General features: G+C 38.4%; 1 protein-coding gene across 2 annotated transcripts; it reads right to left on the bottom strand.

Moving 5' to 3' along the window:
- Positions 1-1,363: 1,363 nt before the first annotated feature.
- Positions 1,364-25,302, bottom strand: HEPACAM2 (HEPACAM family member 2). 2 transcript variants are annotated; one of them, XM_030008915.1, is made up of 9 exons: positions 22,539-25,302; positions 16,747-17,097; positions 15,353-15,637; positions 8,428-8,724; positions 5,076-5,201; positions 4,967-4,991; positions 4,806-4,843; positions 3,398-3,471; positions 1,364-1,480 (listed from the first exon to the last, which is right to left on the bottom strand). In XM_030008915.1, the coding sequence occupies exons 1-9, from the start codon at positions 22,606-22,608 to the stop codon at positions 1,364-1,366; spliced, it is 1,383 nt and encodes a 460-aa protein (XP_029864775.1). In that variant the 5' UTR covers positions 22,609-25,302. The 2 variants fall into 2 exon arrangements, with proteins under 2 accessions (XP_029864775.1, XP_029864776.1); XM_030008916.1 differs by lacking the exon at positions 22,539-25,302 and adding an exon at positions 17,730-17,769 and having other exon boundaries at positions 16,747-17,100.
- Between the last annotated feature and the right edge of the window lie 15 nt (positions 25,303-25,317).

Below are 25,317 nucleotides of genomic sequence, written 5' to 3'. Positions count from 1 at the left end.
AATCCTTTACAACTGTAGAATATGTTTTGCAAAGTTTGAGCTGAAATCTGAACTGTTACAAAGTTCAAGTTACCTTTACTTTGAATTTATTCCTTTTTTAGAGGGGTCATGTATCAGTGAGAAAGTTGAGAAGGAAGATATGTAGGAGGAAGAATAAGAAAAGATGTACTTTATGAATGCTATTTTTTACATCTGGTTTAAAAATTCATCTTAATGTTCAAAGTGAGTAACTCCAAGCAGAACAAAAATGTCATTAGTAATCCATTATTGCTTTCTCACTGATCAGCTTGCTTTTACAAGCATGGCTTGTTACGTCTGCATACATAATTTGGACACACAGTTGAAGATGTAACCTGCACAAAATTTTTAATAGTGTAAGTACTGAATGCTAATGCAGTCACATAAACATTGTGATTACTCATCCAAATGATTAGTATGTTGGTAAGAGTCCATATTTTCCTTTTGAACCATAAAAGAAAAAGAACACATCATAAAAACATGAAAAATGTGATATAGTAGGCTTGTTACCAAATAAAGTCTTGTGTGCTGTTCTTAATTTTTAAGAAAGACTGTTGATATTCAGAACAGATTTATGGCAGCTATACCACAATTACAAAAACTTTACAGTGTATTCACTCTTCTTATGCCAAGAAGTGCAATGAAGTAGGTGATTTGAACAAAACCAGGACTACCAGACACTAATTGCATAAGCACAACGTGCCGTGGTCTTTCTGGTATTTAACTCAGCAAAAGTGTTTCTGTGGAGTTCCCGGTCAGGGTACTGCAGAACAAGAATTCTTTTGCTTTAAACCATTAGTTAAGATACAAATTAAAGCATTGCTTACTCAGGTGACTAAGTATCATCCGTTAATATTTCAGTGACTTTTTTAACAAACACTGGTTATTGATCAGCTGACCAGTTTCAACATTGCAACCTGCCCCCCCCCCCCCCCCCCCCCAACTCTACTTGGCACACGGTGGGCAGGTCTGGAAGCTGTGCTGCCGATTAAACTGCTTTGATTGAAGATTTAACCTCCTCAGCGGGAAGTCCTGATGTCTCAGTGCCGTGAAACTATAGCCATCCTCTTAAAACATTTGGGAATTTTCATTTGAAATTGAGTTTGAAGATCTTAGCTTTTGTTTTTCACACTTAGACAAAACTGGCATGATGAGACAACAGGCTGGAGTCTTGAGGAAAAGTGAGGGATTGGATAGGAAATGGTAGAGGAACTAATGTAGCTTATACATGTTTTCCTTCCTTACCCTTTTCACTGGAATCAAACACCAGCTCCCAAATGTAAATTGTTCTGGGTACAAAAGTATTTGTCTTTGAGCTACCACATGAGCGCACATGGGCTTTAACTTACTGTTGATGGTCTTGTTGCGGCTGCTCAGGAATATGCTGAATAACTTCATAAACTGTACTAAGCATATCCTGGCCTGGGACAAAGTCAGAGCCAGGAACAGATTGGCTTGAAACCTAAAAGCAGCAAGGAGTATTCCTACTGTAAGTACAAAAGGGAAAAGATTCAACAGAAATTAAACTGATAAAGTAACTTCTCATTTTTTTAACTTTTCCCTACCAATGGTTTGCATGTGTATTTAACAGTACATCTCTATTAGTTTACATTTCATTTTCAGTAAGCTGTCATCACATTTATAGTAAGGCAAGCAATAGTTTCAAATTCAATTAGGATCTTAGAAGAATTAGGATGCAGCTCTTGCATTTAATATAGCATGTATTTTCTATTAGTGTACCACAAGTCAAGGAACGAACATTTAATAAAGAGAGGAGGAGGAGAATAGATAGTAAAAAAGGAGAAAATATTCAGGGAAAGAGTTCAGCACAAAACTCCCACCAGCATGTCAAAGAGAGGGAACTGCAAGGAATTTCCATAAATGAAGTAACAATGAAATTGTTCAGTATGTCAAGTATACAAATCTGCTGTTATGTCAATACAACACCTACAGTCCCCATCCAAAAGGAATTCTCAGTCTTTCTGCTTATACCCAACCTTCATTATCTGCACTTTCTTATTTTTCCTTTTTTTCTGCTAACTAACTAAAATGAATCAGTGGATCAAATGCTGACTTTTTCTGCAATGCCTTAAATCTGAGTAACTGAACAAAAACCAGTGGAGTCTACCCTGTTTCTTGAAATTTTACTGAAAATTAGAATAGATTTCATTGCTTGTACATCCATTCTGTCGCCCTTGTCACCTCTGTCTCCCTCCTGACCTACTAAGGTCCCGATTCTGCAAGAATGTGACTTTGTGATATGATCAGCCTAAGGGATGTCACAGTGTGCTTAAGGCTGTGATGATTTAGGGCCTGAACTCCATACTTAATAAGCTTCCTAAAGTCGCAAACCTTCACAGATGCAGTTTGGCTCCTCTGTTTTCTAAAAGCCTTTTATCTCTACTGCTGTAAAAGTCTGTCCTCTCCACTAACCTTTATGATAGCACTCTAGCCCTAGAAATGTCTATTTCAATCATCTAACCCCAGCAAAGAAAAGGGTTTATTAATGTATGACTGGGTTTTGCTAATACATCAGGTATTATGAGAACTAATCATAACAACAAAATAGGTGTGACTGTTGATGTGACCCTGTGTGATCATGTTTAATAGTTCGCCCTTACCTGACCATATTGATGCTTTCCAAAGGCACAAGATTGTATTGCCAGAAATTTTCCCTAGCAAAGGGAAAGTGCTGCTTCTACTTCCTCCTAGATTAAGTTTGTTGTCCTTAAATTTTGTGGTCCTATTTCTTATTTTTTCTTTGTCCTTTTATGCCACATCAGAATGATCTCCAACTGCTATACAGTAATGTCAGCAAAGCCACAATGCAGAGAAGTAACATATGTAGTATGAATTTTTCTGCTAGCAAAGTTCCTGTGCTTAACTCCTCCCCCACAATACATGAGGCTAACAAAATAATTCTTGTGAAATATAGCTGAGATTTAGTTTGCATATTTTTATAGTGAAAACTTTAAATACCCCCTTGAGGCTTTTCTGCACTGCCAAAGTTGTATATTGCATGAGTAGGTCCAAGGTAGAAAATGGTGTCGCAATAGTTAATTTGCTTGTGTGACACAAGTGGTTCAGTGCTGCCCATCTACCCAACACTCCTAATATTCTTTTAATATAGGGTAGCTAAACTGAGAATGTTCTCTTTAGAGCTTGGTGAGTTCCTTACTGCACCATGTTGATACAAGTACTGAACTAGTAACACAGTAAAGAAAGTGGAAGTACTGGGTAAACAGTAGACATGAATATGTCATATAGACATCTGTAAAAAGCAACAGAAGCAAACTGACAGAAAGATTCTAGTACAGATATATAGTACACCTTAACAAATAGAAAAGAAACCATCAGTTTATGATGTAAAGTCACATACCCTAGAACCACTGGCAAGATCAGGAATAGCGACAAATTCATATATCCCAAAGTCATCCAAAGCACTTTCATGTCCTAAAGTTAGAACAAACATGAAAAAAGGTATTGAGATGTAATATGAACCTGGAAAATAATGACTGGCAAAGTAATTTGGGCTAATTTTTAAAACATTTAAAAATTGGTTGTTTGATCTGCTTTAAACCACTTCCCTGACAAGCTCCTAAGCCAGTGTGAAGCGAGGCAGGGCAGCTGCACAGCCAGCGTGCACAGTGCCTTGGCTATCTCCAACAGCTTGGACCAAGCAAGGAGCCTCTTGCTAACCTCGGTAACAGTTGTGGTAGAGCCATTGGGACTTTCTTTGCTGGAAGGCTAAACAGACCGATTTACTTTCACTTCCCATAGAAAAGAGGCCCAATCCATAAGCTCAGCACGTCTACACTGTAGTGAGACGGTACCATCTGAATCTTTCATAATGCTGAGAATCAAAAAAGGGGACACAATACTAATAGGTGCCACATTATTAAACCAGTTGACAAATTATATCTGGGACTTGAGATACAACTTGTAGTTAGGGTGGGAGTCTCTTTCTCTACCTTCCCACTGTCCAGGAGATCTGAGACTCTTTGTTGTCTCTTGCGCATCACTCCACAGCAAAGGCTGCAGCACTAAAGACAGCGCTGAGATTCTCTCCTCTGATACCACTGGCTGGGGTGAAGTACCCTCTGTGCTCAAGTGAATTTCTTACCTTCCTAAGCTTCATGTACTTCCCTATTGTCTCGTATGTAGCAGTTTATTGCTTATTTTGATGCTTTGGTAGAAAGGGATGGGAATAAAAGTGCTACCCTTCCAAAGGATGGCTGGTCTCCAGCCTCTCCTGCCCAGGATCATGTAGGAAGGATTGTGGAGGGAAAACAGGCAGTGAAAAAAACACACTGGGTCCTGATGACACAGAGAAAGGTAGTATAGAATATGGTAGAGGCTAAAATATATATACTGTAATGTCATGTTATTATCTCACGATTTTGGTATCAATTGGTGCCATGAACATTTAAAATCGTGATCCTCCCATGGCGTATCACCTCTTACTACTATCCCATAGTAACACTAATTTATTTCATATTGGCAAGAATAGTGGAATACAGGTGATTCTAATCCCAGAATACTGGGATTAACAGCTAGAATTCAAACCAACAGGGTACATACTGCTGCGAACTCCAGGCATGAGCTAAACCCATGCTGACCCGTGTTCATTTTGGTTCTATCTTAAGTAAGCTAACATTGAGGTGTGCAACCCAAGTTAAAAGCACACTTCCCTTCCTTTCCTTCTTTCTTTTTGTATGTGCAGATGCTAATTTTTTTGCAGGAATGGATTTTGACCTTATGCTTACATTTCTTTTAATTAGCATTACCTGAAAATGTCTGCGCCTTTCTGTAATCAGCTTCTGGCCTAGAAAACATAAACATGTTTTTCAGTTTGATGTCATAAGCCAAGGAAAGAAAATTAATATGATAAAATGCAATTCTCTTGATGGAAAGGACTTCCAGACCTAGGAATGATTTGTTTTTGTACCTGCTCTGCAGCTTCTGTTGTATCACTGAAAAGAAGAAAAAAAGAAAAATCATTCTTTTTGTTCTGATGGTCCAAAAGAAGACCTGGAGCATGCTTAACTTTTACATACCTTTATGTGGCTGATATCTTTTCCATATGAATAAAAAGGCCATAGCTAGGATCAAAAATAATGAAATTCCCGTTATTACTGCAAGAGATGACAAAGATTTTCCTTTCTGGGCCAGCTTTTCCAGTCCTGTGACAAAGAAGGTGAGTACTGTATTTAGTCTCTTGTTCTGTACAATGTGCTACAATGACACTGAAAAATGCATCTTTTGAAGTCATCTGAAGCTAGTCATCCTGCACAGAGATACAAAATAGATACAAAATTTGGGTTCATGTGAATGGGTAATATTTTTTTTTACCCCACAAATCTCCTGAACTGGGAAAGGAATGATATGCAGTCCAGAACAGATTGGTACCTAGAGCTAAATAAAGGTCAGTAAACGTAATCCACAAATTACAGCATCACAAAAAGTAGATGAATATTCTAATTTTAGGCAGAGAGACACCAAACTACCATGAAATTAGGTGACAATTAGGTGAGCAGTTTGTGCTAGAAGGGAGGAAAATCCTAGCTATAGGAGCTGTAGAGTAGGAGGGGATAACTGAACTCTTGTTATTTTTTCTAAAGATTTTCAGATCAGTGACAGTCTGGTTGTCTATCAAATCCCATCATAAGCCAATAAATTATGTTTGTTTGTATTCACGTCTAAATATATCCAAAGTATTTCTTTCCTTTGCTCAGATCTTTTGGTGAGATACGCATTAGCAACAGTTCTCCAGCAGGTTTTACTGACACAACACAAATACAATATGTATATAATAACATACACAAAAGCATGTGGAAAACATTTGCATAGAATTTGCAAAGAGAGGAATATGAAAGTTAGGAAAAGCAAGACATAGTTGCTTGTGCACCCTTAATTTCCTCCTCCTGCTTTGAATCATGCAGAATTCATGTAATTAAGGGTCATGTCACAATCCATACAGTAAATTAATGCTGCATATTTGTCAGTGACAGCTTTATTAATACAATTCAAATGTGTATTATTTAGCTGGATGTGTTTCCAGTACTTCAATGAACTCCTGTACAGAGAGCTAGCATTGCTTACATCTACTTACACCTCCATGTAATTCACTGGCATTTTGCTGGCTGCGTGTGCAGGGTTTATCACAAAGATTATATATGTACATTTCAAACCAGATGCATCCCAAAGATATGGGAAAATAAATCACTGCAATTTCACCAAATTTCTTTCATACTCCTGCAATGCACTGCTTTCCTCAGAAAAAAAAACCCAAATGCTGGAGAATCAGCTGAGTCCTTAAAAATGTTCTTTAACATGAATAATTTCAAATTTAGACTCAATAAATCTTTTCTCCACAGGCATACCAGTATAGAAAACAAAGATGTGCTCTTTGTGTGCATTTAACACACTTAAGTTGACTCGAGAACCAAGCAATGACTTGTGTACATAGTAAGATACAACTTCCTCTATTTTAAAATCTAACTAGTCTTGGCTAAAACTGGGTAACAGCTTTGTGCAATCATTGATATAATTGTAACTTATTGATTTAATTGTTTTCTTGATGATTTTTAGCACTAATTAGGCAGCTGTTTATAGCACCATATAGGTGAGTTTCAGTCCCTTAGGTGAGGAAGTTGTGTAAGGTCTTTTGAAACAACAGAGTTCCTGTCACTGCTGAAAATGGGGTTTCCAGTATTTTGAGAGACACAGTCCAGGTCCTGTATCTAGGATTATGGGGGCAGGGGGAAGGGATATGGAATAATATTCATAGTCTTTCCTTAGTGTGTTTAATCAGTTGCAACCAGAATTTAGCCTGAGCAGGATTTCTGAGGTTTAGTTTCGTGTGTGAATTCATACCTCTTAGATTCAATCAGTGCTGCATTGTAAAGTGCAGGCTTGACATCTAGATTTAGTGCTGTCTGAATAAATACTCATCAAGAAGAAAAGGGCTATAGAGGGGTAAACTGATATTTTTAAATTTTTGAATACACAGGATAAAATGTTTTAAAAATATTTATTTAGGCAAAATATTTGTAATTAGGAAATGTATGATTTTAAGTGCAACTAAACATGAAGCTGTGGAGTTTTCCCTTCTTTTCGGCCTTTGAAAGGAAATGTCATCTGAATTTCTTAACACTTACTAATGAATATTCAGATATATAACATAGCTTACATGAACTTCCTGGAGAAATATCATCTTTATTTCTACTGACACATAGCTCTGGTTGCATTTTCTTTCGCCACTAACCACAATGTTTATTCTTAAAGTGCAGTATTCTCATGGTAAAATTTCAACACATCTTCATTCCAGCATACTGAAAGCCATGGATTTGTGATGAATCTGTAAGTCAGCCTGAATGATGGACATCTGGCCTCCTTGCTTACCTGACTAAAAAATGCCTGAGCTCTCTGCACAAGTGAAATTGCTTTGTTAAGTTTTCTAAAAGGCAATCTATTCTACCTTGTTGAACATTAATAGCATACATTCCTTATCTGAAAATACTTGTATAGATTTGTATTAATAAGACATATCAGAATTCCTCAATATCTTGTTCTTTGCTGTATGTTTCTGGAGATTTTCTGAAAAACAGCTTTGTTGCTGTTCAATGCAATCTGATACAGGAACTGAGGTTATAATGTATGGGAAATAAAGGTGTGCGTTCAGCAGAACCTAGGAGTCAATCCATAGATTCATAAGTATGACAGTGAAATCATTTTTATGAACAGATTGTAATAAAACCATTCATCATCACAGCTTGCATTATTATCATACACTGAACTAAGGTTCTTATAACAGCTAACCACACTGGAAAAATATTAAAGACCTTCATTGCTGTGAGTCTGTGCCTGGTTATTTTAGTCAGTGATGTATGCTTGAAACTATCCCATGCACTGGTCACCTGGTGGCCCCAGGGCTCACAGCTCCTGAAAACTGTGGGACAGTGAGCCTTGGAAAAAATCTGCCCTTGGGAGGAAAGACCCACCTTGGCATTCAGCAGATTTCCACATCATTCTCTTCATTCATCTTTATCATTTTTAAAGGCAAAAAGTAAGAAACAGAGTAAGAGACACATAATTTTGCCATGTTACTTGGTCATGATGAGGTTTGCCTACTGAGGAAGCTTTTCTACACAGGGGATGAAGTTCCAAATGGCCAAACATATTTTAGAGTCAAACTCCCACAAAAATTCAGCATCTTAGTGGGTCTTCTGCCAAGCCATGTCACACTGCGAGTAAAACCCAGATCCCACTGAATGGCCAAAATCCCTTTACTACATTGTTAGCAAGACCTCACTTCTGATACATGCTCTCTCTAAGAATTATTTCCTTCTTCTGGGGCTGGCACTCTGCTGAGACGGTACAGTTACAGCAATGAATTAATGTTCTTACCTACAGAAGTAACGACAACTGTGAAGTGAGTTTCATCTCGTTTTCCAGTCACATTGTTGAAAGCACAGCACATGTAATCTATTGTCTTCTGGGCCACTTTATCAGATACAACTTCCAGATGGGGTCCATATTTGATTACTTGAGTGGTATTGTCAGCCCTTTGAATCCACAAATAAGTATTTGGTGGATTTGAATCTGCTGAGCAGTCAAACAGTATAACTTCCCCCATGTCCACTGTAAACACTGCCCCTATATTCAGACCTTTATCTGATTTAACTCTAAGTCCATAAGGTCCATCTGCATTGAAAAAAAAGAAAACACAGTGGAAAAATTAAAATAAAAGTATATAATTAAACTTTAAATAGAAGCATATCTCTAAACTTAGAATTTTTAAGTTAGACTAGCCTTTAGAACAGCTGGCATTGCATTCAATCATTTCAATTAAAAGGCTTTAAGTTCAATAACTTGACCTGTATTAGGTTTATCTTAGACTACACCCACTTAATACTGATCTAATCGCTGTTTAGGGAAAAAGCACAGGTCTATGCATTGTTCAGCACGATAAAAAGAACAAAAACTGAAAACAGTTGGGAAAACTGTGAAGTAAAGCAGCAGGTCTTCTTCAGGGGCATATTTGACCCTCTCTACTTAAATGCCAAACTTATTGTCATAAGTAATTTCTCTGCACATTTAAAAGTGAACAAATTAGCCTTGAAATATATAAACATTCACTGTAATACTTTGCAGTATAATAATTATTTGGGGAACTACCCTATAGGCATAATATAGAGTGGGGTGTGCCTTAGATAACTTCAGAAAAAGTTTTCCATAAATAAATGCTAAAATAAACTTTAACCTTCCCCCCACTTTAGTAGGCTTCTATTATTTCAACATTTATGTTTCTTTCAAGAATAAGCCCTTCTGCTGAAAGCAAGCTGTGTTTCTGAATATAATTAGAAGAGGCATATATTGTCCAATAGTCATAGGTTTATTATTCAGAAAATTGAGCAGCTAAGTATTTTTAGGGTAATCTTCATGGGAAAATGAGAAGGGAAACTATATATTTAAATACGATATTTCCCATGCTATTTTTAATTGATCATTTCATATCATGGGGTTTTTGTATCTTTACATGTTAAAATCTACTTTTTACAGGGATCTAAGTATAGAAATTAATGTAGAAAATATAATAATCAAAATGTGCCTTATTAAATGACTTTTTCCAGTCAAAAGAACTACTCATTTTAATGTTGCTAATTTCCTAAGGGCTTACATACATAATCAAAAATGCATAGACCTAATATTGACAGAAGCCAAAAGAAGAAAATATGCAGAACATCTTTTTGGTAGGATCCCTGAAGTTCAGTAAAGCTGCTGACAAGTGCCTGACACAGAATGGCACAGCAAAAAGACAGATAAGTAATATTATGCCCATTGTAGACAGTGCAATAAGTAATATTTCCACCTTCCTATGGTTGTCTGGAAGCATTAAGATAATGTAGCTGGGTTTGAATGTGAAATTCCCTGCTACATGAAGTGGCACACTGGCACCAGAACTTCCTCTAACATGCACACTTCTATTTATTACCTGTCTTTTTTTATGAGACTGATTTATTCTTCAGGAACACATAGGCAAACAGCACGCAGCACAAAACAGGGTTTTCTTCCCTATTTGTGAAGGCTTAGACAAGAGAATGTACACTATCACACCACGACCTCAGTTTAGTCCATTTTTAAACAAATGTCCATATTTCACAATGTAAACTTGCCAACCTTTTTATTTTCTCTACTTATTTCTTAGCGGTAAGCTTTTTGCAGTCTCATTTCCAGGAAGGCCCAACATCATGCATAATATTTACTTGGGAAATGCAATACTGATTCACTTCAGCATGAATTAGCGTTGCTCCCACCTACATCACAGGGGCCACTGAAGAATCAAGGCATTTCTTAAACTCCAGATGCTGGGCTGCTTCTTCACAGGCTCTGCAGTTCCCGAGTCATTTGCTTTACTGTATCCAAGAGCCAGCTGACCCTGTAATGAGCATTTCTGGGAACTGCAGATCTATCACCACTGCTTTGGCTTGGCTGACCTCACTTGGGCTGCACGTTTCTGTGGACAGGGAGCGCTCCCAGAACACCAGCCTCTTACAGGGGCTCGCCCCTTATAGGTATTTACTTCCCTTTTTTCAGATGGGAAAGGACTGGGATGTACTGAACTTTGACTTTTTCGTAAACGAAAGTAAAACCCCTCACACACTATTTATAGGCAGGAATGCACTTTTTTAGTTTTCACAGCAATTCAGTAGTTCCTCCTATCCAATTCTTCTATCTTAGAAGAATTAGCTTTTATTTTCATTGATAATGTAATATTTGATGTATGTAAACAGAGATTAATGGTAAGAATAGCTGACTGGTCTCTGTGCCCCCTCACTATACTGGGAGATTTGCCACAGTCTGCAAAAGAATCAGAACCGAGTTCTGCTTTTTTATCAGTATCACAACAGTGCAGCGTAGACAGATAACACTAACAACATAACTACACTTTTGTATGAAACCTGCAAATTGAAAGAAACCATTATAAAAACAGACACACACTGGCTGGGGAACTATGTTTGAAAAAAACAAAGAAAGGTTTTCTTAAGACATAGTCAAATCTTGGCAAGGTCTGAGAAGTGGCATTCGCTGATGAAGTCGACACGAGCAGCGGGTAACCCTTTTGCTTCGTGTGGATCGGTCTTTTGCCTCTCCTGTGTACCGTGTACATCATCGAGATCCCTAAACACTGGATAGCTGAGGGATATACACAGCTTCAAGGATGATTCTGAAATGCAGGTAATTAACCATTTCCTCTCTAGGACTAAATATGTTCTAGCTTTGGGAAGTCTCAAGGAAGGAATCCCACTTAGTCTGTTAAATTCAACTCCGTCAGCACAGTATGACAGTTTTCTGCTGCAGCCTCCATGACAGCAGCTTCTTCCAGTCTTGAAATAATTTGTTTCTGGGTCATGCTACTGCAAGAGCCGTGTTCCGGGGTACATTATCATCGCAGCTAATGGAGAAGCAGAATAATATTGATGAGAAATGAAGAACAAAACACTTTTGATTCTCAGTAAAAAACCACAGTGACAGCCTTCATGGATCCCTCAGCTCTATTTCTCCTTTCCGGTATTGTTCTCAACAGAAACCTGCCTCTTGTCTCAGTAAAGCCAGTTAACTAAATGACTTGTAAAATAATAAATCATCCGTTCTGAGTAACAATTTACTGCTCTGTGGGAATATTTCCAATTTCTCCTATCACCATGAGACTATTACAGTTTCCAAGCAGATGGCAGGTATTTACTGTGAGTGACCTTTTTTTTATCACCTCCAGTAACTCCCCCGCAGCAATGACATATGGCACATAGAGATCCTGGGGCCTGTTCTGGATTGTTATTGACAACTGGGAGCTGGGAGACAAACTACCTCTGCAGGCAGAGGTTGGACCAAATTATGTGACCTCATATGGCTCAGAAAGTAAGACCCGAGCTCTCATCACTAACTTGGATATGGATAGTAGCGCAAGTATGGCAGTCTTTCAGCATTGCATTGTTTTCTCTTAGTATTTTTTTCAAATTTTAAATTATGCACAAAGCAAACCCTCAGTTCTGATGAAATAAAAAGTACATTCTGAAAATGCAAATACTTATAATAATATTTCCACATGTGGAGAAAAACTGAATCTCAAAGTTTGATCTTTTGAGCTGTATATCACAATCACTCAAACAGCAAAAGCTTCCAGAAATGTGGACACTGAAGTAACTTTGAGATTTTACAGTTCTGCTAAACAATGGGTAAAAAACAGGTTTTCAGCTTAGAACTTGGAAAGATTTTTCAAATTTGCTGGAAAATACATGTAGTTGAATGAGGGAGGAGAGAGGAAGCCGTACCATAACTGAGACTGAAGGGGCACACACCTTCAGTCAGCACAAGTGTCCCAGACACCCACCAGTGCGATAAGTGCTCTGGAGCCAATCCCGTGTGCAACAGGTCAGAAATGAGAATGCCGAACGCGCTGTGCCACAAACGAAAAGAGCAGTCTGAAAGGTAGCAAGGGTGGCAGATATTTTTCTAGCCTGACCTGATTTTATTGCATTGTAAGAAGGCTGTAGGTTGTGCTGGATACAGTGTCCCCAAGTTTTGTATAGGTATTCTTTGAAGAGAGAGGTGTATAAGGCCCATTCATAGCTCATTAAAGTGAGAAAAGCAGTAGAGGCAATGCAATTGTATACATGCAGCTCTCATTCTTAGCACCTTAAGCACTTGAGTGAGCTGAGGTTGTGATTGTACAAAAGCAGGCATTTAAAAATGTGCTACCTTGAGGAAAGAATATGATGATTATGTTTTTATTACAGTAATGACAAGTTAAAACTCCATCGGTGCTGGATATTTCCTTGTAGAGCATATTGTCATGATTCCTCCGTTTAATGTGATGGAAGCTCAAGTCACATCTGCCCTGTTTAGGACTGTTTGCAGATGAACCTTCATCTTCATATCTGCATTGCTGTCAGTTTTATAAGCTGCACCTAAGGGATCAGCTCTCGTCTAACAATGTCCTTGTTGGTCTTCGCTAATTTAGGCAGTCTTTTTCTCTTCTCCTGGTGCAGTGTAGAGACACACACACACACACTTTAGATTCAAGACACCCCCTTATCCAATTCTTCCAAGTTAATAATTAAAAATAAATAAGTAGCAGAATGGATAATCAGAGATGAAAGGAGGAGGAAAATATGACATAATAAGAGTTACAGGTTCTGAATACACTGGTAGTGCAATCATACCAGGTCTGGGGCATGGGCTGTCTACCGGCTGCCAGATTACAGAGCCTCGCAAAAGCAAGAGGGAGCACCAGCCCTTGGCTGGACAGGAATCCAGTTCCAGCCCTTGCACTGTGCCATCCGCACTGTGCCATCCTCACTGTGCCATTGGGTAGACTGGTGTCCTGGTTTTGGCTGGGATAGAGTTAATTTTCTTTCTGGTAGCTGGTATAGCGTTATGTTTTGGATTTAGTATGAAAATAATGTTGATAACACACTGATGTTTTCAGTTGTTGCCACGTAGTGTTTATATTAAGTCAAAGATTTTTCAGCTTCGCATGCCCAGCCAGCAAGAAGGCTGGAGGGGCACAAGAAGTTGGGAGGGGACACAGCCAGGGCAGCTGACCCAAAGTGGCCAAAGGGGTATTCCATACCATGGGATGTCATGTCCAGTATATAAACTGGGGGGAGTTGGCCGGGGTGGGGGCATGGATTGCTGCTCGGGAACTAACTGGGCATCGGCTGGCAAGTGGTGAGCAATTGCATTGTGCATCACTTTTGTTTTGTATATTCCAATCCTTTTTTTATTATTGTTGTCATTTAAAAAAATTATTATTATTGTCATTATTATTTTCCTCCTTTTTCTCCTATTAAACTGTCTTTATCTCAGCCCATGAGTTTTACTTCCCCCCCCCCCCCGATTCTCTTCCCCATCCCACTGGGTGGGGGGAAGTGAGCGAGCAGCTGCCTGGTGCTTAGTTGCTGGATGGGGTTAAACCACAACAACTGGTTATATCTGGACAGGACTGGTGGCAAGTATATCCTGACCTGTCTGATTTCAGCTCTCATCTGAAAAGGACACTTCCACCCCTGAGGACATGAGCATCAGAGCCTGGCAAGGTCACATACGTAGCATGTGCTACTTGCAAAACTTGGGAGGCACTAGGAGTTGACATTACAGGAGGGATAAGGAACAAAATGGGAGTGCCCTTCCTAAGATTTAAAGTATCGTTGTTGAATGTTGACTAAACCAATCTTTTGTTCTCTCCAACTCATTTTGTTCCTGAATTCAATCTATGCTCACAGTTAAGTTTCCCTCTGCTATTGTTTCCAGTCAAAATATATGGCTAGCTTATAGTCTATTCTTCTGTCAAAGTTGGTCTTTAAGCAACTCTTCTCGTTCCCTCATGTTTCCCACTTGATGTGGAAAGCAAAGACTCCTTTCAGCTCTGTTTTTGCTAAACCAGACTGGGGTCTCTTCTCCATTCCTTTCTGTTCTGTTTCTTTTGAGGTCGAGATCATTACTCTGGGATGTGCAGGAACTGCACACAGTATTCTACGTGTGGTCTCATCTTCTGTGTGCCATTAGTACTCCCCTTATTTCCTTGTTGGAAATGCTTTGCCAACACACCCTAGAATTACATATGTCTTTCTCATGCCTGAATCACACTTCCAGTTTACAGACATCTTGCGATAGCTCAATCACCCAGGCTCGCTGCTTCAGTTATTTCCCAACCAATCTCCATCTTATCAGCAGTTCATGGTTTTTATTCTCTAAAAGTGCATGCCCATTTATTGTTTACCAGCAAATTTCATACCAGTTCTATTACTCTGTCAGCCATTCAGTCCTCTCAGTTTAATGTCACAGGTGAACTTCAGTGACATACTCCCAATCTTTATGCTGAAGTCATTAATGGAAGTATTAAACAGGACTGGACTTGAAATGATCTTGAGGAAAACCACTAACACCAGTCCTTCAGCCTGGTATTTTCTGTACTTAGCTTTTTGACACTGTTTGCTGTCTCCATTTTCAACAATATTTTCATGTATACCATCTGAATATTTTTTTCCTTTGAGTCACATCTTCTCCAGATCTGAATACGTCTGTACTGTGGAATTCTTGAAGTTCCTATTTGAGTTCTGCAGTTCAGACTCATCTTCACAACTATGTAACACTGAGTAACTTCTTGTTACACTGTTCTATGTTGAGCTGTATACAAACAAGCTCATTTTGAATGCAAGCTCACATATAATGTTGACTCAACTGTTTTCCGCCTGTTTCCATAGTTAGAGGCACTCTTTCCAGCCAGATCATTTATACAAAGGTAATTATGAATATTTCATATACTCACAATATATGGTTGGTGCAATTATCTCACTTTCCAGTGCACTGACACGGTTAGATACCACACAGCTGTAGTTCCCAATGTCTTCTTTTACAACAGGAACAATTAGAACTGTTGCATTGTTTGATGAAAAGGTGTAATTAGGGCTGGCATGGAGAGGCTTCCCATTTTTCATCCACTGGTAAATTACCCTTGTACCTTTTTCCACAGTACATTTTAATGTAATATTCCCTACGTACTCCACTACCCCTGAAGATGGTTCACTATGTACAATTGGCTTTGTGACAGGAACTGTAAAATAAAAAGATAAGAAGAGTTATAAAAGTGATGAGCCAGTATATTACAGTCTTCACTGCCAAGATGACACAAATAGCAGTCACCATCCTCTCTGGAAAGTACTCAGATTTCAAATGTATTTATTAAATGTGGTTAAATGTTGAAAAAAGAAGGCCATATTCTCAGCTGGTGACTGTAAGAATTGTTCTAGTACTTAAATAAAACTTGACTGTTTATATTACTGGTAATACAACAAAGGCTGCAGCCATGTATACCATGGCCTCCAGCTCCTGCCTCATAAGCAGATCCCTGAGGCCACAGAAACGAAAAGAGTGCAAAGCATGACATTGCCCACAGTGTGCAACTTCCTCAGCATGGCTGCCTGCAGCTTTGCTGACAGTGGGCACTGCTGAAGTATGCTGTCGATCCGGTCCTGAGGATGGCTGCAAACTGGGACAAGTATGGGAGTTAAACGGCAGCCTCAACTTTGTCACGTCAATATGTCATTCACTTAATTATTTCAAGCCCAACAGTTACAGGGCTTGGTCCGTATAATCCATAAATTACAGTAGTCTCTTATCATTCTTTTAGATCATTTTTTCTGTTCCCCCCCCCCTCCTTTTTTTTTATATCCCCCACAACAAGGAGCAGAGTACAAAGAGGGAACTTCAGTATTTTAGGAATTCAGATCTGGGCTTCTTTTACAGACACAAGGTCACCGGCAAAAGTCAATGACTGGTCTTCGATAGTTACAGAAGGTAAAATTGTTCAGGGAGAACGACTATTTGAAAGTTAATGCATCCTCATGATTGATAGCACAGCAGAGCCTTATGAAACAGTAATTCTTAGAAGTTTGTCTAATTTAGTATTAATTATTGGTTTCTATACTCCTTCATTTTTTTACTTATGATCCAGAAACTTTAGTCAATATATTAATTTTGTTTCAAGATGACCTATTGTAGGATTCCCTGCAGCAGCAGTGGAAAACAACGTAACTTGTTAGTATTTATTCAGGTATGGTTGGATTACATTGTACACTATTGTAACTGGATACTAAGAACTAGTATTTCAAAACTATTGCAATTTTATTTTCAAGATGAAGATACTATATTTTACTAACTTACCATCAACAGCTACTTGAATCTTTTGACTGGCAGCTATTGTCCCGTTTCCACGGACATTGACTTTTACAATATAATTGCCCTCATCACTGATACGCAATGGATTGATCATCAAAGATGCATTAGGTGGCATGAGGGTAAACTTGTGTTGATATTCCAAGTCTGGAACTACTGTTTGATTTACAGAGCCAAGCAAGTATTTTGGATTACTTTGAGGCCTCTCAAAAAGCCAAATTATCTGGATTTCAGAAGCTGTAGCATTGAAATTGTAGTCAACAGTAAGATGGAGTGGTTGCCCTGCAATACCATGGATAGTATGAGATGGCACTGTCAACTTTAAGGCGGAACAAATACCTGCATAAAAATGAAAGAACAAACAAATAAACAAACCCAAACCACAAATGGAAACACTAGAAAACTCAAATGAGAAATTCTTACAGAGAAAAAACTCTCAGAGTTAAAGCTTACACTTTTTTGGTGTAAGATTTCAGTAAGATTTCAGAAAGGGGCAAACTCTCATTGACCTCAGTGATGTTGCATCTAGCTATAGAGCTCCAGCTCTAAAATATATGAAAAGCCAAAGGAAGGATATTTGCTATTTCTGTGCAGAGGATCTTTTATTGTTGAAAGTCTGACATAAGGTCAAAGGTTTGCATTTACCTCAATGTTTAAAGTATTTTCCCTTTAAAATAATTCCAATTTCTAGAGTTTATATTGTCTAACAGTCTTGGATTGGAAACTCAGTTTTTTAAGATTTTTTTTTTTCCTGACTTTAGCTAGGGAGAAATTTCTTACTGTTACTTTGCCAGTTATACTGAGAAACTGACTGAAAATCTAACAAGCAGTACTTCCATGAATTTGTCTGATTAAAATGATGTATAGTTGTTATTGCTGTCTGCACTGTACACATAAGACTAAATTCAAGAAACATTACTAAGCTTGCAAAAGTAAAGTATTACAATTTTAGGAAAGAGCAGAATTAAGGTTTGCTGTTGATATGCACGAAAGAAAAATTTTCAGCCACATGATTAATCCTGTTCTCTGAGAATCCTGCCTCCCGCAGAGGTGCAATGAAGGCCACTCCCGAGTTAATCATCAGCGTTGCTGTGTTCATTTTAATGAGTAATTTTTAATTGTGTCAGCTTTAGACAGATTTATAGAACATTATTAAAACTTTACTCTTAGGACTGAGTGATCAATTTCCACAACACTCACAAGTACAGCAATGGTGTGAAGTGTTTACATTAATGAATTGATTTCACACCACCATTATTGTTTTCACACCACCATTATAATTGATCAGACTTTACAGATGAGGAATTTATGCACATAGAAAATTAACAGCAAAAATAGCCACTCATTTTGGATGATCAATTTGAAATATTAAGGACTGGATTTTTCAAAATACACACAAACGGATTTTAGTATGTTCAAGATGCAACTCCTAATGACTTCAGTTGCAGGTTTCAGCGCTCAGCTTTGAGTGCTCAGTATTGCTGAAAAACATACTGCCAAGTGCTAAGTCAAAAGCCGGGGAAAAAAGCAACCTCTTATTAGTAATAACATGTAAAAAAAATGATTTAAATAATCCATCTACCACTGCATAGGAGCGCACTGGAAACTGAGGGAGAGAGAATGCACCCACCGCGCAGGGCAATGTGCAATGCTTTCACCATGCACCACCTATTCCTTTCCCCCTGCCGAACACCTTCTTCTTGACATGCTTCCCAATACCTGTAACAAAAAAGTAACTCTCTTGCTGAAGTACATATACCCTTTACCTGGAAAGGGAGGCAGAGGAAGATATGTGTGAAAAATATGACTGTGCTATTAAAGATTAATATAATGCAGAGATAACTTTGTTTTTTGCATTTCCTACCTTCATAGCATTTGTCTTTATAACAAAAAGAAATTGTTAAAGGTTCATTTGTGTCTGATTTCCTAGGTTATATAGCAGGAAAAGATAAAAATACCAATTCAGTAGCATAATATGGTATCTGTATGTGTCCTTCGGGTTAGAATTTTCCCATTTCACTGCACAGCTGTTTGCCACTTGAGCTAATAGCAAAGAAAACTGTCGCTGGGGATCAGGGTAGGGACACAAAAAGGGGGTGGGGGTCACTGATGCAGCATGACAATATGTAATGCCAGTAATTGATGTCAGAGGTACTCTGGAAGGGCATGAAAAGTAGCAGAGCAGAGATGCCATGGAAGGGGACTGGCTCGTGGGTAGCCAGCAATGTTGTCCATGCTGCTGAAGGTGCTGCACAAAACCACATCAGAGATCCTAACTCTATTTCGGGAAAAAACCCTATTGCTAAGAAATCTCTGGTCATATTCTGTCCATTCTAGTCAGTTTTACAGTCAATACAAATCCAGCTACAAAGTCTACCTCCAAAAAAGTCATTTTGTTGCTGGCTTCACTTTTCATAAAGCTGAGCAATACTATACTCAACTACAGAAGTCAGTTCCTGGCGTCTCTGAGGGTATGACAGGGAAACCAGAGGAAAACGTGCAGAACACTATAGGGGTGATGTCTATAAAGACAGTGAAATCCCTTGACAGAAAGACTGGCGAACCTACCTTCTCAGGGGCTAAAGAAGAAGCGAGCAGAGGATTTCAGGTTGCATGGGCACTGATGTGGAAAGGACGGCTGGGGTCAGCTGAGATGGGAGAAGAATGGGACAAAAAGGGAGGAAGAGTGTAGAAAAAATATGGAGAGACTTAAGTGGAGGATGCCCAGGAAAGAGATGTTTACATGCTTAACTTTTTCTAGATCAAAAACCTGAAACAGCTGAAGCACACCAAACTGAAGCCTCCTCCCATACCCCTCTTTAATAATATTTTTGGCCTGGTGTTCTTCCACTGTTTTCTAATGCTGCACAACTCTTAGGGACTTGCTAGACTCTGGTTAATGGGAGATTAGTTTTTTGGGTTTTGTAACATTTCTCAGAGGCGAACTCCCCCCTGCAAACCTTAAAATGCAAATCAGATTTAAAGTGCTGTCATCCATTTGAAAAAAAGAGCGCAATTCCTCAGTAAAATCCTTCACAAAATATTTAATGTTGGAAATATATTTCACATAACCTACCAAGTACATTTCAATTTTTAAATCTCCTTGAATTAAGTCAAAACCATCTCTCAGACACTGGGAGATCTGTAAATGATCAATTAAAGGATCTGTCCATATCCTTCCCGATTCTTTACGCATGACATTGCTTGATTTTCAGGTTTATCTAGCTGTCAATAAGCAATTGTGCTGTAGGACAAGAAGCTAGTAACAGCTGCAGAGTAATCATAAAATATGTATAACAAATAATATTTCTCACAGATCCATTTGTGCAGAAAATTAGCAAAACCCAAGCAGGTCTAGTGAGCACAAGGAAAACTAGGGTGACCAGTACAGAGGGTATCACCATAACAGAGTAAGATAATTGTGGCTGGAAAACTTAATTTCTTCTCAGTTAAAAGAGATGGGAAAAGAAACCGTAAATTAACTTGGTTCCACTTGATTCATGGGGAAAAGTGGCTCTATGTAACCACTTGGAAAGACATTTTGATCTGCAGTTAAGCAACTTCTTTTAGCAAAGACCAGCGGTGGTCAGGGAAGAAACTCCGTTTTCCCCTGGAGTCTGTTCGGGAGTGGCTTTGGGTGAGTGCAGGCTTCGCTGCTCTGCTGAGGTGATTTCATGGAGTGCCATCCACAGGTGGGAGCTCCCCCGTAGCTGGCAGGGCCAGAGGCAAAGCAGGCCGAGGTTCAGGGAAGCTGTTACGAGACAATGGCGCTCTGTGGGAAGGCTAAGTTTTACAGGAGCAATGCTGGGAGACTTCTAGCTTTAACAGAGATCTAATCTTCTGCAGTCTGGAATATTAAACTAATTTCGTAAGTTTTGGTTTTTAGTTAAAACTGAAGACTGTTAACGACTAATCCTTGAATTAATGTAAATAGTGAAATTAAGCCAATGTGCCAAACTCTTACTTCATCCTCATGCGGCACAAATTCCATATAATTTAAGCCTATCTCTACAGCTTTCTACATATAATACCCATTTTTCCAAGACAATGGAATTCCAAAAACTAGTTTTTGTGTAATAACCATAAGGCAAGTGGGTTGTACCAAAATGACCTCCATTTGGGGCTCAGTGATCTGTGCTTTGCTTCCATCTCACTTTGCTATCACCAGTATTAGCAAGCACAACAGAATTGTTGTTGACATAAAACAAAAGCTGCAGCTTTAGTTTAAATAAAAAACTATGACATAACTTTTGAGTTTAAGGCATAAACTGAAACCCGCTTAGCGAGGTTTTGTTGTTCTCTGAATTTAACATGCACATCTCCCTGTCAAAGTGAGTTTGGATTCTCAACTGCTTTTCACCAGAATGTTTATTTAGCTCTTCTGCTCTCCAAAAACCCTGAACTTGGAGTAAAATGTCATTAGATCAGTGGCAATAGTTTTCACACTTTTTTTTGCAAATACGTTCATTTATGAAAAAAGAGATATAATGGACCAGGAAATCTGCAATTCCTATACCTGCAGTTATAGCAGCAGGGACTCAGGCATACTCTTCCCCACTTTGGGATTTTTGCTGAAGAACAAGTTCTGCTGAGCTTTGTTATTTGACCTAATTCTTGCCTCTGCGGTCAGTATCTTCTGTGGGCTTTGTGTCATGCCCCCAATGCACCCGATTCTTGTCATGATATAAAGTACAAGCTGCACATTTCCCATACTAGGAAACATGTATCTCTGAGTAAGAGTATATGATGAGACTTCCTCGTGAACAACTGTGTACAATAAAGCACTCTGCTTGCATACCAGTATCTCTTGTAGAATTTTAATAAAAAATGTCAAAGTTGTAATGTAGATAAAGTGAATATTCACTGTATTTTGTTATCAAACACTGTTTTCATTTTTAAAGAAGAAATCTGATGAACTTCATATAAAACTGCAATTGTTACGAAGCCAAACTCTTGGCAAAGTATTTAGCTTAAAATCAAGGAAACTAGCTGATGGTATATGAAGCTCACAAAGAAGATGAAAGAAAAATTGTCCTTACACATGAATGAGTAGAGGATGCACTACATTTGTAATAGTATATATTCCCTCTGTTGACATTTACAAAAACAATTAAATACAGAAAAAGTGAACTACAAGAGTTTGTAGAAGTATAAGTTTATCTAACATTTGATCACATGATATTCCTGTTAAAAGTGCCTAGAAAATCTATTTTTTATCAACTGCATGGATAACAAATGTATACTTACAAAAACTGCACCCAGATACCAAACAAATGTACTAGTAATGGGAACACATTCTTCAGTTGATTGAAAGCTTAATTTAGTTTTAATACCAAGTGCATTTAAATATGACGTATAAATTTTCCCTGTTAACTGTAAGGCATCATAATGAATTGAAAAATAATGTAGCAGCACTGTCTCAACATAATGCATTTTTAAGGAGATGCGTAACAGCTTCTGTATAAACTTTGGTTCAGAATCTGTCCCGCCTTACTTGGTAAAAAGAACGCACAATGTATGTATTACTTAATAAAATGTGACAATATATATATAATCAATGCCCACGTTTTATTTACAGATTATGTATAGTGCTAATTTTTGTCAGTTGCTAAAAAGTTTCTAGCTCCACTCATAAAACACTATCTGATTAAAAGCTTTTAGGCTACCTTCCTAAAATAAAACATCTGACAATACAATAGAAATATCTTTAAATTTAGAAGTATAAAACCAATTCACATTTCCACAGTGACAATCAAATATAATTCATAACTGTTTCTTACCCACAAGCAGAAAATATATTTTGCACTGTAAGTCCCAAAAGAAGTTGGCTAAAGGGCTCCATGAAAGCATCCTGTCCCACACAAATCCCACCTTCTTCTCAGTGCTAAGCCAGGGCTTGGACCTGCAGCTGCTGGTTTATTTGCTAGGGAAATCAGCAATGAGTTAACAGGCCCTATCCTGTCCCCTGCCTTATGTGATTTGAATATGTGTATACAAAGAACAAAGGGAGTGGAGCACCTGTTAGATGAGCACCCATCTTCATTGCCTCTGACTTTATTGTAACCCTTCCCCGGCAGTCACAGCAAATATGACACAGAATGTAATAAATGAGGCATAGAATACAAAGTACGTTCAATTAATAAAAATAAGTGAATGCACCCAATGTATGGGTTATATAGTTATTAACATCCTTTAGTTACCGTTTCATAAAAAAATACCGTGCTGCTAGATGGTTCTGCTTATTTAAAGTAGCATTCAGAAGATTTTTTTTCAGATCTTTTCCAGTGACAGCCTCTCCTTTCCTGTTATAAAAAATATTAAAAGCCTTCCTTAAATTTTTTTCAAGCACTTTCAAGCCCATAAGTTTTCTGTATTTTTCCTTGACATAAGAATAACTTGGCGATGATTTTGTTCCCTTTCTCTAAACAATATGTAATGTGAAGTGTCTATCAGGCATCTTCTAACAAAGAATCCTGTGGCTAGAGTGGACAGCTTACTACAGTTGTTGAGTTAGCTGCTGATTACTGTTTATTCTGCGTTAACTTACATTGGTTTAATTAATATTAACGTATGATTTGGATTTTGTCCAAGGCTGTCACTCACTGTACAAATCTAATCAGCAGCAAACCAGGCAACCTCCCACAGTTGCATGTGCAGTAACAGTTTGCAACAGCAAATATTTGCATCGAAAGGGATGGTTTATCTATAGAAAAACACACTAAGTTTTTGCTAAACAGCACTTATGCAGACTATTATGGATCAACAAATACTAGGCTAGACTGCATCCTGCCTTGTGCAGGAGGGACTGGTAGCAAGGAATTGCCTCCCCCTCACTGCAAGGGTCTTGCAAGGTGCTAAGCCCCCACCAGAAGGGCTGAACACTCAATTTTTACTTAAGGGAGGTGAAAATACCCAGATCCTTCTAGAATTCTTAGCAGCTCTGTACAATCAAATGTAAGAAACATGAAGGTTGTTTCAGGTTAACAAAAATATAAGTACAGCACTCCCACCAGAAATAATGTCACCACCTGACATGGGCCAGTAGACGAAGAGGGTATTTTGCATATTCCCAAAGGCTTCCTGGGTCCACTGTCCTGCCCCTTCTGAATGCTGCTGTTTATAACCTGTTTAATCCATTTAACTGTAGGTAGATGTATCAAATTGCAACCTTTTATAAAACCTGAGTTAGAAATTATTATCTAATTGGTTTCAACATGTAGTTAGTCACAGATTCCAATTTCCAACTGAAATGAATGGGAGCTTTCACACTGGGATAAAGTCTGTGTTGGTGTTTTAAATGCCCTATGTTGGCAAAGAAAATAAAAAAAAAAAAAAAAAGAAGGGATTAGCAAAACTATAATTTTCAAGTGTGTCCCCTTATTTCCAGCATTTGGATATGCTCTTGATGTCATTAATATGCTGCAATTTTTTACACTAACTTACACAAATAAAGTGGCTGCTAAAAAAAGCACATTATTTTTTCTATAGGATTCTAGCTTGTGCTGGTTGTTAAATGGTGTTTAGACTTAATCAAACCCCCCTCACTTCTTTTTAATAAAAGCAACTACATTAAAGCAACTTTATTTGCATCAGTAACATTCTGAATACTTTCAGTATTTCTGAAAATTTTAGTTATTACTAACAAGTAACTTTGCTATGTGCTAAACTTGTTAGAGGTTTTCCACAGAAATAACTATGGATTATATTCCCAACGGTAGCCAGAAGTAATGAATTCTTGGTAAAGAATGCACAGAGGGGACCACTATTCCTGACTTCCCTTCAACACTGTGTCAGTTCAAACGGAGAGCAGCATGCCTGCTTTCACGTCACACCCTGCAACAAGTTATGGGCCAGCTGGGGAGCTAAATAACAACGGGATTAGAAAACACATGCTGAGCTGACCTATGTGCAGAATCCAATAATTCCAAAAGGAAAGACAACCTTTTCTGCAGGCATTACTATGCTGCAGCAGATGTGTTGGTAGCTTTACTATTGAATGTCATCTCCAGTTAAGCAAAGATTATAGGATAAGTTCCTCCTTTTTTTGTACTGATGTAAAATATTATAAAAGTTATCAGCTTTTTTTTTTTTTTAGTTGAGATCTAGACAACCCAAGTATAGGGACACACATGCCTGTTTTGGTGATGCAAAACTGCATCTTCCATAAAAAGGTCCAAGGTCCTCGTGCATAACACCTGAAACAACCTGAGACAAACAGAAAATTGTCATTGTCTAAGTGTATTTCCCAGCTAGTCTGTCTCTTTAGACAGTGCCTCATTTCGTCTTCTCAGATAATTGCTTTCAAAGTCTAAACAAGCGAACCCCAATGTTCAAACACTCTATGAGCATCCCCTGAACCCCAGAGGCACCCCCGGCCTGCTGGGCCACCAGTGCCAGTCGAGGCGTTCGTGGATACAAACGTAACGAAGAGGCCAGCGCAGAGCGCGGGTTTTGGCGACACGAGTAGCAGTGCTTTCAAACAGCAGGCTGCCAAACTACGAGCTCCTTCCGCTGCTCCGGAGGGCTGCCACAGCCCCACCGGAGCCGTCGTCCACGCCG

Source organism: Aquila chrysaetos, chromosome 3, assembly GCF_900496995.4.
Source record: "Aquila chrysaetos chrysaetos chromosome 3, bAquChr1.4, whole genome shotgun sequence".
Taxonomy (NCBI): domain Eukaryota; kingdom Metazoa; phylum Chordata; class Aves; order Accipitriformes; family Accipitridae; genus Aquila; species Aquila chrysaetos.
This window is presented reverse-complemented; position numbering and strand designations above follow the sequence as displayed.